General features: G+C 37.4%; 1 protein-coding gene across 2 annotated transcripts in view; it reads left to right on the top strand.

Annotated features, from left to right (window-relative positions):
* Window positions 1-17,391, top strand: part of COL21A1 (collagen type XXI alpha 1 chain) — a 119,686-nt gene that overhangs the window by 22,608 nt on the left and 79,687 nt on the right. Inside the window, exons 5-9 of one of the 2 annotated variants that reach the window (XM_008691759.2) lie at window positions 197-370; window positions 1,445-1,522; window positions 3,223-3,231; window positions 3,540-3,623; window positions 10,535-10,597. In XM_008691759.2, the coding sequence (XP_008689981.1) occupies window positions 197-370; window positions 1,445-1,522; window positions 3,223-3,231; window positions 3,540-3,623; window positions 10,535-10,597 (408 nt within the window). The other variant, XM_040643590.1, reaches the window with a different exon arrangement.

Here is a 17,391-nt window from a genome sequence, read left to right as displayed (position 1 = left end):
TGTAATGGAAAGTAGGGCTTCATAAATTAATCGGTAGGTAGAATTTGAGACCCAACTTGGGTCAGGGTGAATTAGTATACAATACAACCAGTCTGTGTTGTGTGGATTTATGGTTGGCAGCAAAGGGATGGGAACAAAGAAAATGAAAGATTGTTAGGAATTTTACTTACGAATCTTCCATACTTTCTTCCTGTAGACATTATTTGATGAAGGCTGGCATCAAATTCGTCTCTTAGTAACAGAACAAGATGTAACTCTGTATATCGATGATCAACAAATTGAAAACAAGCCCTTACATCCAGTTTTAGGGATCTTCATCAGTGGGCAAACTCAAATTGGAAAGTATTCTGGGAAAGAAGAAACCGTTCAGGTGGATAAAAAATGATTGCTTTTTGCATTGTATAAAGTGAGCTTCTGCTGTCCAGTGTGGTAGCATTTATCACATTTACCTGTATTTAACTTAATTATTAATTCCTTTAAGACACTTAAAACAAAATGCGGTCAGTTTAGTACTGGAATTGTGTGTTTGAGTGTGTGTATGAAAATGCAAAATTAGACTTAATAGATTTTATAGGAATTCTTAGAAAACTGTTCCCCTGGGTTCAGGGTAGAATTCTACATTCTTATGAAACATTAATTTCATATTTCCCAGGAGAAGCATAGATTAAATAATAACTTGGAAAAGAGACTGTGATTAGAGCTGTGAGTTGGGAGCTATAAAATTTCTCTGCAGCTGTGAGGTTACGATCAGATTAATGCATTTCAGGACTCTTTCTTCTTAAACAAAACTGTTATTTTTTTGGATATTTTTTAAAAACTGGAGTATCTGGGTGTGGATTGAGAAATGTGTATATACAAAGATAGCCATTTCTCGGACAATCCCTTATTTGAAAAGGTCTACTTTCCCACTCTTATTTCTATTAAGGGAAGACTGTCCTATTCAAATTACACCATGGTCTCTATATATTAATGTTACATGTCAGAGTAGTGTAGTGAATATTTAAATAGCAGCAGGTGCTTGGACTACTCATCACAGAACACTCCATGCCAACAGCTAAATCTCTGAAACTAAAGATGACTTCTTAAGCCCATTCTTTCGTAATCAGAAATGTTGTATGAGGATAAACACAGAAGGCCTGGGAAAGAACTTTTGAGTGTCCTAGGACATGCTCTCTAGGCTAGCTCTTAATATAGAGATACTAAAAAAGCTCCAGTGGGTTCCTGAAGGAAATTAGAGATTTGTTTTGGGTGCTAGAATTTTCCTTATGAATTACGTTGCATTGCATCTTCAAACTATTAATGTTAGGTATTTAAATTTCGTATTGTTATTTTTTAGTTAAGTGCTGTGATTTAAGCCTTCCATGACTGCTCATGTACTTGGGTCGTTCTTATGAAGCAGTTAGCTTGGTCCTCAAGTTTAACCTGATGGGGTTTATGTTCCTAGTTTGATGTCCAGAAGTTGCGAATCTACTGTGACCCAGAACAGAACAACCGAGAGACAGCATGCGAGATTCCTGGATTTGTGAGTAGGATGGATTCTTTTCCCCCAAATGTTCCTTCAGTACTTTCAAAGCAATAAATAAAAGTCAGATAATATGTGAGCCTTAATTTAATATACAGAGTTAATTTGTTTGTTGTCAGTGCAATGAAAGTTACATTGATTAAAACATATTTTGAGGTTGATAATTGATGTAAAATGATAATGTATCACTTTGCAAGTGTGAATGGAAGAGCACAAGGAAATGTTTTTTTTCACACCTCAGAGTGTGATGTTTCCGGTATTCAAGTGAATCAGGGCTAAGCCTGCTCTAGAAATATCTAGGATTCTTTGAATATCCGGAGTATCCAGAGTGTAAAATACATATCTATACTTAACTAAATGTGTGGACAGAATACCCCACACAGCACAATTCTAAAGAATAGGAAGTGATTCATTTTCCTGTTCACCGGCACATTTTTCTCAAACCATAATGAATATACAGGTTTCTTTTTGTTGTTGTTACCGAAGGAAGATTTTCTTGTATTTCGAGGTTATAGGTAACTTTCCATTTATGTAGCTATTTTCATTAATGTGTTAGGAGGAAAAAATTACAAGGTAAAATGTTAGAGTCTGATTCTATATGTGTGCTTGTGGGTGTTGTGTGTGTGATCCTTTTTCCCTTGGGCAAAAAAAAGGTATATTTTTGTAATGCAAATAAGGTAAAATGTTTTAAACTTAGTGCTGTGTGGATTCCCAATGATCTTTGAGCTCGTGTCATAGTTCTTTTAGTTTGTAAGGTCATACTACCATCATCTTCCTTTTTCCTACGAAACTGAATAACTTACAAATCCACATGTTCTGAAAACTTCAGGATGTAAGGCAGTGCATTTAAAGACTCTATAATAATACCAACTATGGAACCTTTTAGAAATGGTTCATTCTTGGTTTTTTAGAGAGGTAATTATTTAAACACTATAACTTATTTTAGATACCTCTAACTTGAAATATAGACCTCTAATCTCTCCTGAAAGTATTAATACATGATTACATTCTGAAGAGTCCATTTTGTATACTTTATTTATTGATATTTCTGCATCAGTGTTATGAACATGACCATTACCCTCCCACATCATAAAACCACAGGATTAGATGCTAGATTTTGAGTTTTCATATCCACTTTTTTGTGTTTTTATGTCTCCTTCCTTACCCTCAGGCGTGACTTTTTTTTGCATTTTTATTCCCACTTTCTCATTTTCTGATCTAATTTGTTATTGTTTGGAAAGATTATTAACCTATTTAAAATCAGGTATTATTCAGTAAGGAGCGAATTGTTTAGTGAGGAGGTCTCCTAAAGTAAAATGCAGAAAATTTAATGCGTGGAATATTTGACTTTCTTAGATGTGTTTTGGCTTTTTCCTCTGGTTTTCAAATGACTTCCAGAAAGTTCAGGAGAGCATATAACTCTCACCCTGCGTGGCCATTACACCAAGAAGCTTTGGCATTTCCATTTTTCTCATTCTGCTCTTCGCCGTCGTTCATGTCCTTACTTTATCCTACTGTGACTGTCATCATAACGTGTACTACTGTCATTTTTTTTGGAGAGTCGCGCGCAAATGTTTTAGCTGTTGCTGGTTTTGATATTTCATGTATCTAGAACCTGGACAATGAAATATCTATGAATTAGATAATTTAGAAATTTAAAAGCGTCTTTTAAAACACATTCATTGTTGTTTTTCTTTCAGAATGGTGAGGTAGGCCTGGAAATTATTGTTCTCCTTAAGGTAATATTTGTATTGAGGGACTGTTTAGCTTCCTTCCAACAACTGTAAGTACATTAGACAAATAGAAATCATTTTTATTAGTTTGAGTGCGTTTAGTTTTCATAGCTTTTTGTGATTTGAAATTTCTTAATGGATTGTGCTAAATAAAATTGGAAAGTAGATGTAAGATATCTTTACAGTGTCACACAGACATGCGGACACTTACATATACCTACGTACATATACAAATACATGTGTCTTTCCATGGTTGTTGTTGATTTCCGTTTTTCTCTCTGTAGTGCCTCAATGGTCCCAGTGATGTAGGCTCAACTCCAGCTCCCTGTGTTTGTCCTCCGGGAAAACCAGGACTGCAAGGCCCCAAAGTGAGTAATACCTTTTTTTGTTTTTGTTTGTTTGGTTTTTTTTTTTTTTTCTTGTTAAAACACACAGACAGCTGAGCAAATGCACAAAATTCCTAGTCACCACTGACCCTCTTGTGAAATTTCTACCTAATGCCTTACTTAGAACAGTTTAAAACCTGAGTCTTAGTGATTTTTTTTTTAAGCGTATTCCAGTCTGTACTTGCCTTTGAAGCTAGAACTGATACCCCTAGCCCACAGTAAAGTGAGGGAGTATTATTAGTTTATTTGCTGGTATGTCTGTTTTTTGCCAAACACTGCTGCCAGATTCCCAGAACAATACCTCCTTACAACCTCATAAAAAATGAAGAAAGGGCATTTGTTGAGATACGTTCTAAATCCTTAGTTTGTCAAGACGATTTTCAGATAGAAAAATAAAATAGAAATATTAACGTTGATTTCAGTGTTATGTTTGATGTCTAATTCTAAAAATTGAGGCATATATATTTATTAATTTTACTTAATCATGTAGTAATTACTTTTGGGAGTATGTTCGTCAGTCATGTTCAGTATGCACACGTTCCACTGGCATTTACTCATGGTGTATGTATAGAGTTTGTGTGTATGTGCTATAAACATTTACATATTATTTGTGTATACATTTTTATATGATTGGAGCCATGATGTGCATACCATTTTATAACTAGTTACTTTTTATATAACTAAATAGTCTGAATGTGTTTCTGTGCTATTAAGTATGAATGACTGCTTTTAAGTTGGTACTTATTGTGGGATCATTTAGACCCAGCCTTAGACTGAGGTATTAAGTGGTTTGTCTACTGTACATAAACCTTGTTCATTTTTTTCAAAGATTTATTTATTTATTTTAGAGAGAGCGTATGAATAAGTTGGGGGAAAGGAGCAGAGGGGGAGAGAGAGAATCTTAAACAGACTCCATGCCAGGCACTCAGCCTGACATGGGGCTTGATCTCACGACCCTGATATCATGACCTGAGCCAAAATCAAGAGTCATTCACTTGACTGACTGAGCCACCCAGGTACTCCTAAATCTTATTCATTTAATATTATCTTGAAATATCACTTAAATAAAAATAATGTCTAACTTGGAAGCAAGTATGACTTCCTAGCCAAAAAGAGTGTTTTATGTATTGATCATTTATTGCTTGAGGTGACCAAGCAATAATTATTAATTTTTGTTAATTATGAATTGTATGTTCATTGAGATAGAATTTCCTTAGTGTTTCAGTCACCATGACTGAAAATTTTAGCTTTTATTTAAATTTTTTTTCTTTAGGATTTTATTTATTTATTTGACAGAGAGAGCCACACCGAGAGAGGGAACACAAGCAAGGGGAGTGCGAGAGGGAGAAGCAGGCTTCCCGCTGAGCAGGGAGCTTGATGCAGAACTCAATTCCAAGACCCTGGGATCATGACCTGAGCCAAAGGCAGACGCTTTACAACTGAGCCACCCAGGCGCCCCTGAAAATTTTAGCTTTTAAACTGCTCGTCTAAGATAATTTGTTTCCTCCCATCTTTTATGCATATTTCTCCCATCCATTTTTTTAAATTTAAATTCAATTAGCCAACATATAATACATCATTAGTTTCTGATGTAGCGTTCAGTGATTAATCAGTTGCATATAACACCCTGTGCTCATGACATTTTTATGTGATAGCTCATGGCCTGCTCCAGGTCTTGCATTAAAATCAAGAAAGAAATGTAATTTAAGAAATAAAAGTATACATTCATTATTTCATTCAGAGTAAATATATTTGGCTTGGAATTTTGCTTCAGTATATTATAACCAATTTACTATTATAAACTATTTTTAGATTGCATTTAGGAAGGTTAATCCAGGTGTTTTTTTGTTCTTTAGTTAAAGTAACTGCATGTTATTTAGGGTGCCTTGACAAAAAGAAGAAATACCTACAGGATACTCCTAGGAGAATATACCTTGTAAGACAACTTGGTATGACCTATCAGCAGACTTTTTAAAAAAACATATATATTTATACACACACACACACACACACACACACACACATAGTTTATTCAACTTGGAATATTACACATAAAATTGATTTGACCTGTAAGAGATATAATATGGAAATCAGATGTGCATAATAACCTCTCAAAGCCCTGTGTGCTTTTCTGACTCCCAGGGAGGTTCAAGCCACCCCCAGGATCTCTAAAAGGCTGTCCATTTTTGGGGAGGCATCAGATACCTCTGATGTTTTCTGAATCTTTACTAGTGGTCTGTTAGGTGTCTTGAAGTGACATCAATTTATTTATTTATTCATTTATTTGAGAGAGAGAGAATGAGAGAGACAGAACATGAGATGGGGGAGGGTCAGAGGGAGAAGCAGACTCCGTGCCAAGCAGGGAGCCCGATGCGGGACTCAATCCAGGGACTCCAGGATCACGACCTGAGCCGAAGGCAGTCGCTTAAGCAACTGAGCCACCCAGGTGCCCCTGACATCAATTTTTATTCATGTATGTTCCTACAGCAGATTTTTAGCATACCCTTTGTCTTATCTGGTAAAGCTTCTGATACCAAGTGTTTCCAAGTTGCATGTGTTCCTCATTTTCATTTTCTTTTCTTAGTCGTAATCTTATGCTATTGCCACCTACTACTTTAAGTGAAATTGCAGTTTTCCACCAGTCTTCAAGTTGGCGTGCGTTCTTGATCTGCTTTCCATTTTCTTCAGAAAATCTGGCCGGAGGACAAGAACACACACACACACACTCTTCCATCCTTTCAGGGCTCTTTCCCCTGGAGGTGGTTCCTTACCCACATCAGGGACCTGTATGTGAAAAACAGAATCCCTAGCAACACTCTGAGTTGTATTTCCTTTAGAGAATTTCTGGCTTGGGGAATTAACAGGGTTTTAATTAGATTAGCAGAACTGGAACTAAAATAGATGAAGCCATTTTCCTATAGGTCCAACAGAGACTTACTGGCCATTTCTGTTAGATTCTCTCTGGAAAGTTTTGCAGATGTCCATCAAACAAAGTTACCTGTGAAGAACAGATCTCGTCTTCCTGTTAACCAGAGATAGAGTTTTGGGAGCTGACAGTTGAGTCCTCAGACTGAAGCAGGAGAAATTTTTGTGTGGATAGTTGGGTTAGTGCTTATTCAAAGATAAACTCATCTGTTTAAAATTCTCTAAGATTCCAGAAGATATGAAAACCCTGTTGGAAAACCAGGTCAAATTAACTATGGTATCCTATGCTTAGACTTACCATGGCATCATAACTCTATAATAAGCATATATATATATATATGTATGTATATATATATATATGTATGTATATATATATATATCCAGGAAATCCCCAATTTACAAACCCCCCTTTCAAAAGACTTTTGCTTGTGAATGGCAACTTCTTCCCCCACTTCAGTAGTAGAAACATTTGTGGGGACAAACTCTCCACATTTGATCTAACCTTGATGTTAGATCTGTTGTTTCAAAAGTGGAAAGAAGGCATTTTTCTTCTTTTTTGGAAGGAACAATTTCTTACTAATCCTTTTCTCTGAAATACCACCCTCTCTATCACAGTATCTCTGTTGATTTCCTTTGTTTCACCCTCCAGATACCACCATTAGAGATTCATTCAGGCTATCAAAGTATCCTCTGTTTAAAATACAAAAGCCTTTGGAAAATTTCAGGGGCCACTGGGCATTCACATTTTTATGTTAATTTTCCCAGACTAAGTGGATTCCTTCTAGCCTGAGAGAGTGGGTGTTTGAGTTTTGCGGGAGGGAAGAGGTTGGTTTAGGAAAAGGGAGTAGGTCTTAGGTCAGATACTCCTGTGGAGTCTGGAGGGTAGCCTGAAGACAGAAGCGATTTTGAGAAGAGGGCTTGAACACAAAGGATTTGGGCCTAGGTGAAGAGTTCCAAAGACACTTGTTTTAGATGAGCAACTGAAGATATTAGCCTGCTTTTGCAAGCACAACTGTTTCTTACTTTGATTATTCATATTTACACCACTTGAGAGGCCATATTCAGAGATGTTTCAGCTTAGTCCATGACATTTCCACTCCTGTCAACAGCTCAAAAATCCTGTGGCACAAGTTCAAGTCAACATAAGTAAGTACTGCTTTTCAGCTGAACACATAGTTTTTAAAATTCAAAATGTGCAAATGTTTCAACTAAATTAGAAGAAAGTGGATTGGGAATTTAGTCACAGTTGTACAATAATAGGTCCTATGTCTCACTTAATGTATTTGGAAATCATTTTCTGTGTTAAGCTCGCTAGCACTCCCCAGATCTGGTTCTAATCAGTGTATGCATGTTAATGTGGGCAAGGGTAGTAGTGTTTAGGAGGATGGACTCTGGAGCTGAATTGGCTGACTTCAAGTGTCCTCTCCACTACTGCTGTGTGACCTTGAGCAAGTGACCTAACCTTCTGGGGCCTCAGCTTTCCTATATAAAAAATGAGAATAATAAAATTACTTGCTTCATGGCATTATTATGAGGATTAAGTAATTTAGCATATGTAAATCTTTTACAGCAGTGCTTAGCATATAATAAACAATCAAGATAGAGAATCAGCTTTTATTACAGTAATACAGTTGAATTTTTATTCTGATTGGTCTTCTCTCCAAAATTAGCATCTGTCTTTATTTTCCCAATTTTATGCAAGCAACCCCAAACCTTCCTGAGTTTTTGCAAATAAATCAATAGGGCAATAGTCAAAATAACCAGTAAAATCTGCCAGCAATAATAGAACCTGCAAAAGAGATTATTTTGCCTCTTGGGGCTGTTCACCAGTGTTATGGTCCTTTGAAGTCATATTGGATTTATCTTGGATTTATCTTGTGATTATTATTATTATTATTTTTTTGTCTTGGAAACTTAGTTTTTATTTATTTAAAATGTTGTTAATTTGTTTTGTACTTTTATGCAGGGTTAAAAACACAAATTTCGTTCCTTCTTTTACCAAAGCTGTGTTCCAGCTTCATCAGATCCTTTTGATATCCTAGATTTTGCTGATACTAATACTCTGCCAGTAAAGGGGGGTCATTAACAGGAAATATGATTTAAAATAAATCAGTACACAAATAGTTATTGAATCCCTACTGATACCCAGTATTATTAACTCCCCCCCCCGAAAAGGGAGAAAATAAAGACTGTTTTCAAGAAGTCTCGATCCAAATGATAAATGAAGAATAATCAAGGGAAAACTGAGAAGAGTCTGCTTATGAGTAGGGGATCAGTGATAGGAGCTGCTATAGCCTTTCAATAGAAAAAGACATCAAGGGAAAAAGGAATAATTATTCTTAAGTGGAAAAGGAAGAAAAATTTCTTGTCAGGAGAAAAAAAAGATGGAATTTGTTGAAAGATAGCAAGTCCACTTTGAACGTGGATAAAGGATAGCAGATAGGCTAGAGATTAAGGTGGATCCTCTCAAAATAAGAGAAAAACTCAAGTCCCTAGAGAACCAGAATGTTACTCCTTAATGCCCAGCTAACACTCGAAGTCCTTCAGTTAGAGCTATAAATTCTGTCTCTTTAGCAAGACATGATGTGTCTCAGAATTATTTTTCTCCCTGGATTTACAGCTCTTTCTCTCTCTCTTTTAAAAATAACATTTCCATTCTTCTCAGCCCTTCCTCATGCTATGTCTCTTGGGCAGCTCCTAAGTGAAAAGCCCAATCCTCCTTCATTGGCCACTTAATAGAGTTCACATAGTTCTTTCCATTTTTTCATGTTATGTTTCAGGAACAACTCTCTGTAGCCAATAGCCTGAAGTAGTATTTCAGATCTGCAAATTTGGCTCTGTGAAAGTACCCTTAGTATTGGTGTTTAGTTAATTTATAATTATTGGGGTCCTGTGTGAATGATTTCTTAATGTAAATAATGACTTACTGAACTGATACCATCTGCCTTGCCTCTGTGCAGGAGTTCACTAATACTGATGGCTGAGACTTCATGTTTTTAAGCAGGATGCCTCATGTGGATCTCATGGATTCAGCAATAGATTAATATGATACTAATTTTGATGTATTTTTTAAGAATTAAATTATACAACACCCTCAGCTCACAAAAAATGTTGCTTTCGTTGCTTTTTTTCATGGGTGGTGACTATCCGAATGGTCAGTACTGGCCACTGGACAGCATACTAGAGTTTCCTAGAATGTGCCTGGGCTCCTTGTCATATTGTATGGAATCATGTTCTTTGGACATCCTTGGTTTGTTGGGGGCAAAGGTCGTTTCTTCATTTCTTAGTCCTTGTGTTCAAGGACTATGGGGGTTTGCTGAGTTGTTCGGCTTGGGCCTCACATATAAATATTCAGATTTAAAAATTTTAACATTATTTTTAAGTTGTAAATATAGGCAAAGAGACACATTGATGAGAATAAAATAAATGACTGTCATGCGGCTTTAAACATGAGTCCTATTCATAAGATCATATATCCTGTGGACATTTTATTTTAAATAAATAAATTACAAATTGAAATATTGCATCATAGATCATTGATATCTGTGGTGTAACATTGAGAATAGAATTAAGTCTGAATAGAATAGAACTATGACAGAAAGATGGCTGTTATTGAGACCATATTGCTGTGACACTTCAGTTTGTTCAGAATTCTAAGAATGTATCCTGACATAAATATTGACATTTTACATGGATGAAAAGTACTTTACTTGTTATACCTGGTGAGTTCACAGAAATAAATCATTGAAAATTTTATATAATAAAAAGCCTTTATTTGGTAAAGTGGGCATTTAAAATATGCTATTTTTTTTCTAACCCTATTTTGGGACATCTCTTGTTGTTGTTGTTGTTGTTGTTTTTTAAATATACAAAGAGCTACAAATCATGGAATTGGCTTGAACCTTGAAGGGCTCTGACAGCAGTAGTGTGGTTGGTTGTTTTGTACTAAGAAGTTTTTTCTTTTCTAGGGTGAACCTGGACAGCCTGGGAACCCTGGCTACCCTGGACAATCTGGTCAAGATGGTAAGCCTGTGAGTACTGAAAGCTTAGTCATCTCCAGTACTGGGATTATGGTGTCAAAGTAGAAATTGCACTGGGCAAAGTTAAACAGGCAAGGAAGACTATTTAAGACTACTGTAATAGGGAGAGAGATTGAACTCCACTCACTGAAATGAAGAAATGGAGGGTTCTTGAGTATGGTGTGAGCTAGTGGAGAAGTACTGGAGGACTTGAGGCGGTTGATAAATGGGATGGAGCAAATTGAGTTATCCTGAGTTTGGCACATGTTTTCCTCTGTGATTAGGCTGTCTGTCTTTGCTCATTGGCACTCACCAAAGTTAGGGTACTACCGTCCCACAGATCTGGGAGATCTGGGTATTTACCTTTCTGGATGATTGTATTTCAAAGGGATGGCTCCTAGGTCCTTGAGAAAGACATTCCTTGCTAGCTGTAAAACTGACAAGACGCTTTTAAAAAGGTTTGCCACTCAAAGAGTCAGAGAAAGAATTTATAATTACAAATTTTCTAGAGTAAATGCTCTAAGGAAAGGGAGATCAGGGGCATAGAATCAGGAAGAAGCCTGTCTGAAGTTTAGTTAAGCGGAAGGGAATAGTAAGCCTGGGTTGGCCAGTGGAATCAGTGTTCTAGTCACTTAATAGGCGAGTTACTCCAAAACTGCATACATCTTTGTTACATGTAACAAGTTGTGCAGTGAGTATTGATGAATAGCTAGGTTCAGAAATCTTTTATCTTTTCCTTTCATGTCTATGCAAGTTTTCAAAAAAATCTTTTTAAAAGAGATATTTCCTAGGGACATATTAGGCACTGGAATATACTTATAATCTGAAAAAAATAATATCTGCTAAGTTTCAAGAGAACTTTAGGAACTAAGGGAACATAGTCTATGGCCATACCACCCTGAACATGCCCGATCTCCTCTGAATTAAGGGAACATAGAGCAAATCCACTTGAAGACATTCTAGGCAAATATTTTCAGGTAGTTCAGCTCTCAGCATGTTTGTAATAGTAAATAAGCATTAGGAATGCCTTTAAATGTTAAATAATTGTTACCAAAAAAGTATTTCCTAAGAGATCTTTTGTTTTTTAAGAGGGAAAGTGGGGAGGGGCAGAGAGAATCTTAAGTAGGCTCCATGTCTGGTGTGGAACCGGGACCGCAGGGCTTGATCTCACAACCCTGGGATCATGACCTGAGCTGAAATCAACAGTTGGATGTTTAACCAACTGAACCACCCAGGCATCCGTAAGGGATTTTCTTTATCATGAGACATTAACCTCTTTCCATGAAAGATGGAAAGGTTTGTATTGTGAGTCAGTAATGTTTAAGGAACGAAGGAACCACAGCCTAATGTTAAACCATCAACACCCCAACCATCATGATACAGGAGCTTGTTAGTCCCTGAGAGAGGTTTGCTGACAAATTTAGTACAAAAATACAGCCAACTTTTGAACAAGTAGTGATGTGTTGCAGCCTTTTATAACAGTGTTGTATGGGAAAACTGTTAGATATACAGGTAAGCCTTTCTAGAGAGACTGTCAAAGAAGGGAGTCTGAAGAGGTCACAAGATGGTGACCAAATGAAGCTGTAGACAGCTGAGGAGCTGCTGGGTGATTGGGGCAGCACTGCTCAACTGACCCACCTGAATGCATTCTACATGTGATGGCAATGGGTTTGGGAATTTGGGGATAGAAAGGGACTTGACCTGGGTTATGTTTTAGAAAGATATGTATAAATATCAGGTGGAGAGTAGATTATGTAGGGCAAGAGTGGAAGCAGGTTATTTCAGGATTCTAAGGGAGAAGTAAAAGTGGCTTGGACTAGAGCGATGTGAAAGGGAAGATAGGTGGTTGTATTCTGGATTATTTTTCAATGTAAAGCTGGCCAGAGTTGCTGTCAAATTAGATGTGAGGTGTGAGAGAAGGAGTCAGGGAAGACTCGGAGGATCTCTGTGTGAACAGCTTACTGAGCTGGACAGCAGTGGGGGAGAATGCCTTGTTGTCTCCTGGGATGCCCCTAGTGTCTCCTATGATGCTAGAGAGAGGAATCTTGAGTTCAGGAATATGTTTGAGACTAAAAATACACAGTTGGGACTCCTTAGGACATAGATTTATCCATCTAAAGCCACCGGAGTGGATGAGATCATTTAGAGAGTAACCGCAGAAAAGTGGAGAAGGGAAGGGGGCAGTGAACTGAACCTTGGGCTCTCTTCAGAGGAAAAAGAGGATGAGAATGCAGCCAAGGAAATTGGGAAAGAAAGACCAGTGAATTAGGAGGAAAACCAGGAGAGGGTGGCATCCAGGAGCCAGGTGAAGAAAGCATTTCGAGAAGGGAGTACTCAGTTGTGTCATTGTTGCTCAGATGTTGAGAAAATGAGCTCTATGCTTAGACCATTGGATTTACTATATGGAGGTATTGAGGGCCTTGATAAATGGGGTTTAGGGAGGGTGGGTACAAAAGCCAGATTGAAATGGGTTCAAGAGAGAGTATGAAACAAAATGATGACTATAAATATGGAAGCTTTTTCTGAGGGGTAGAATGGAGATCGGATAAATGGAGCAGTTGCATGGTTAGGATGTGGGATAAAAGGAAGGTCTTTTAAAAGATGGGGGATGTTATAACATCCTTATATCCCATCCTTTTCTCACTTTAAAATGTCATGTGACTTCGTTGCATTCCCTCACTGCACCTCCTTAGTCCCACTGAAGATACTGCCGGAGGCCCTGTGTCAAAGTTCTCTTCTAATCACACTAGGTGGGAGGAGTTTTATAAATGTGAGCCCTCCTCTGCCTGAAGATCCCTTTCCTGGGACCTACTCTCTTACTGGCAGCTATGGTGCTGTCCCACTCCGAGTCAAATCCACTTGACATGCTGCTATGTCATCTACTGGTGCCTTGTAATGATACAGAATTCCTGTGACAGCACTACTAAATTATTTAGGCTTTGGGTGAAAAGTCCTGGGCAGTATATAGAGGTGAGTAGTGAGCAAAGCCCTTCATAGGCATCAGCTCTAGTGTGCTTTTTTTTTTTTTTTTAATTATATTTCCATGAACGAAGTACTGGAAATTAGTGATAATAAGCCTGATACAATATTCATGGATATTACTCTATGACTCTTATTTCAGCTATAATAGACTTGTTATCTCATCCTATTCAGTACATGTATATGTGTTTGTATGTGCATATTTTATGTATAGATATAGGTATAGCTTTGTAGTACCTGATATTAGATGTTGGATGATATTAGGCAGTACCTGATGTGAGAGAAAGAACAAACAGAATAATGTCCACCTCCTAATCTTAAGACCTGTGAATATGTTAGATTAAGAATTTTGCATATATGATGAAATCAAGGATCTTGAGATGCAGAAATTATCCTGCAGAAATTTATCTGAGTGGCCTGGTATAATCACAAGAATCCTTACAGGAGGGAGGCAGGAGCATCAGAATGACAGAAGCAGGGATAAGGATGAAGTGACCCTGAGCCAAGGGAAGGAACACATTTTCCCCTAGAAGCTTTAGAAGGAATGCAGCCCTGTTGACATCATGAGCTCCCTAAGACCATGTTGGATTTCTGAACTGCAGAATATAAGTGTGTTTTAAGCCATCATGTTTGGGGTAATTTGTGACAGCAGCAATATGAAACTGATTCACTAATGCAAATCCTATTTACCCAAAGGTATGACTTTTTTTCCTAAGTGTCTCCCTTTCCCTCTTTCCTTTCTCTCTGTAGGAGATAGGAGGTTGGGTGGCCAGGCAGGGAAAGAAAGTGAGTCTGGGAGCCAGAACAGCTGAGGGCCATTAGTGTGTGTCTAGGGCCAGTGCACAGCGGGAGTGGGAAGGTGTGGGTGGAGTCTCTGGCTGGCGATTGAAGCCATCTGGACCAAGGAAACTTGGATGGAACAATTCGAAGGGAATTCTGCTTTGTTTGGATTTGGTTCTGTGCAATCCCCTTCAATAAGCAGTTTGAATCTCTTTCACATTATAACCAGGCCAAGTCAACTGAAGCTTTAAATAGGAAATTATTCCACTCTGGAGAAATACTAATTTTCTTAAGGAAAATGCCTTCAAACAAGTTTAAAGAGCTATTTTCAAATTCTTCCCCTCCTTTCTCATTTCTTTATCAGTTAAATGATTTCTGTCAGCACTGTCTGAGCATATTACTGTTCTGCTATTCTATCATTATAGAGAGAAAGGCAGGGGAAATATTTATATATCCTGCTAGGTAATTCAGAGAAGTACTATCAGTAATGGCTTTATACTGTTATAATGATTTTTTTTTAAAAAAAGAAGGACATATATGAAAACATATAATAGGACTATTTTATGATTTTGTAGATGTTTATATTTTTGTAGTGCTTGTTTCTGTTTTCTGTCATTATTAATTACTCTTCATGAACTGAAGTACTTTACTGAAATCAAAGCCCCAGCTGGTTTTCGGGGAGATTAGGGGTGGTTTTGCCCTCTGCTTTGCTTTTAAAAGTAGCTCTGCTTTCGTGGGCCTATGTTTCTTTGAGAAATGAGAAGATGGTACCAGATGAGACCCATGTTCTCTCCAATGCTAATTTTCCAAGATTCCATGAAAACCGTCATATTTGCTAAGAGAGAAAGGTAATCTAGGTTAAAACTCAGATTCTGGAGTTGATTTTCCCTATTACTGCTGTTAAGTGATTCTGAAAGACTGATACCACACTGCTACCAATAGACAGAGGAATAGATTGGTCAATGAGCCACACTCCATGATGTGGTTCCTCTCTTTGTCCCTGCCCCCTCGGTGTATCCCTGTCTAGAGATTCCAGAGGTGGCTAGCTTTCTATGGAGGGTTAAGCCTTACAAAAGTGGTAGTCAACACAGATGGGAAATTTCAAAGTTACGTAATTTTATCAAACCACAAATAGAGAGTGATGGGGCAGGTTAGTAGGAGATGAAGTTGTTTAGATAGGAGAAAGGAGGGGAAATTGAGTAGAGTTCTTTAGGCCATTGTGATGACTTTGGCTTTTAGTTAGAGTGAATTCAGGAGCCACTGGAGGGTCTTGAGTAAACAATTGAGGTGATGTTACTTATTTTTTTAAAAAATTATCCTGACTTCTGAGTTGAGAATAGATTTTGGGGCAATGAGGGCAAAAGCCAGGGAGATCAGTCCAGAGGCTCTTGAAATAACCCAGGAGCAAGATGATGGCAGTTAGCATCAGGATGGTAAGTAGTGAGGTGAAGAGAACTACTGACTTTCTGGGGGGTATTTTGAAGTTAGACCTGACAAAATTTGATGAGGTACTGCATGAGTTTGTAGGAGAGAAGTCAAAGGAGACTCCAGTGAGATGTGGAAGGTTGGATAGAAAACTTCAGCAAGGGAAATCAAAAGTTCAGTTTAGGATATGTTACATTTTTGTCAGATGGTCAAGTAGAAATTTTTTTAAAGATTTTTTTTTTTAACCCCCAATATGGGGTTCAAATCCACAGCCCCAAGATCAGGAGTCGCATGCTCCACTGACTGAGCCAACCAGATATCCCTGTTCAGGTAGAAATTTTAAGTGGTAGTTGAATATAGAAGTCTGACATTCAGAGTGAGTTCGTTTTTTGTATATGTCCTTTCTTGTCCTTTACCCATTTCCTGTAAGAGTGATAGTATTTTGAATGTTGATCAGTTGATTAGTAAGAGCTTCTCCATATTAAGAAAATCAATCCTTTGACATATATGTTGTGTTTCTTTTAATTATTTATTTGGTTTATAGTTTTGTTTTTAATTTTTAGCAATGTAAAATTTTCTCACAATTAAATGTTTTGTTATTTCTTCCAGTGTTCTTTTTTTTTGAGTATTACTCTATTCATTTACTTTATTATGATTTTTAAGAATTTTTAATTCTCAATTTCAGTTTTGGAATTTATTCTGGCATTTGGGGTGACATGGAGATCCAAAAGGATTTGGCTAACTTGGGAGAATGGCTACTCTAACATAATGAAATTCAACCCAAATAAACGTATGGCTCTTACTTGTCTGGGACATGTTATTTAAATTTAACCTTGGTGAAAAGGGATCAGCATTTATAATGGGGCTGCCTGAAAGGCTGATGCAATTTTTGGCATTGTTAGTAAATATATAACATCTATATTAAGCAAAATGACAGTCCTGCTTCAGAAGTGTTAGATTTGGTTTAGCGTACTATACTTTAGGGATTGGTAGGACTTGGATTTCATTTTAGAAGAGAGAAATGGGGAGAGAGTAAGAACTCAGAAGAATGTCTGTGGGGGGAGAATTGACTGAACCTCAGGTGTAATCCAAGCAAGAGATGCTGTGTTAAAATGGTTGAGAATGATGGTAGAGAATAGGAAGAAAACTAGAAGTTAGGCTTGCAGAGTAAGCTTGACAGGAGGTGAATGATTAATAGTAGAACAATAGGACCCAGGGGACAAGTTTTATTTTTCCTCCTTCAGACTCTTAACTGAATATGGTGCCAGTTGTGGACTCAACAGTTTAGAGCTGTGGGGAATTTGGGGCTGAGTGCCATGAAGATTAAGACCTGGAAAATGGGGTACATGAAGTTACAAGCCAAAGGAATGGCTGTTATTTAGCTTGGAAAAGAGAATTATAAGAGGTGGCTTAATGATGAAGTGTGTGAAACATTCATCTAGGGAAAACAGTTTCTACCTGAGCTCTCACTTCATCTCATTTTGGATTCCTTTAGCAAAAAGCTTTATTGTCTCACTGTCTCCCAGTACCATAAAACACACACAAACGCATGCACACATCCCTCATGAGAGACTCACTGTTAGACTAAAATATGGGCCATTTGCCTCAAATGAATTATCTTA

The sequence above is a fragment of the Ursus maritimus genome, unplaced genomic scaffold, assembly GCF_017311325.1.
Source record: "Ursus maritimus isolate PB19 unplaced genomic scaffold, ASM1731132v1 scaffold_29, whole genome shotgun sequence".
In the NCBI taxonomy this organism is placed as follows: Eukaryota; Metazoa; Chordata; class Mammalia; order Carnivora; family Ursidae; genus Ursus; species Ursus maritimus.
This window is presented reverse-complemented; position numbering and strand designations above follow the sequence as displayed.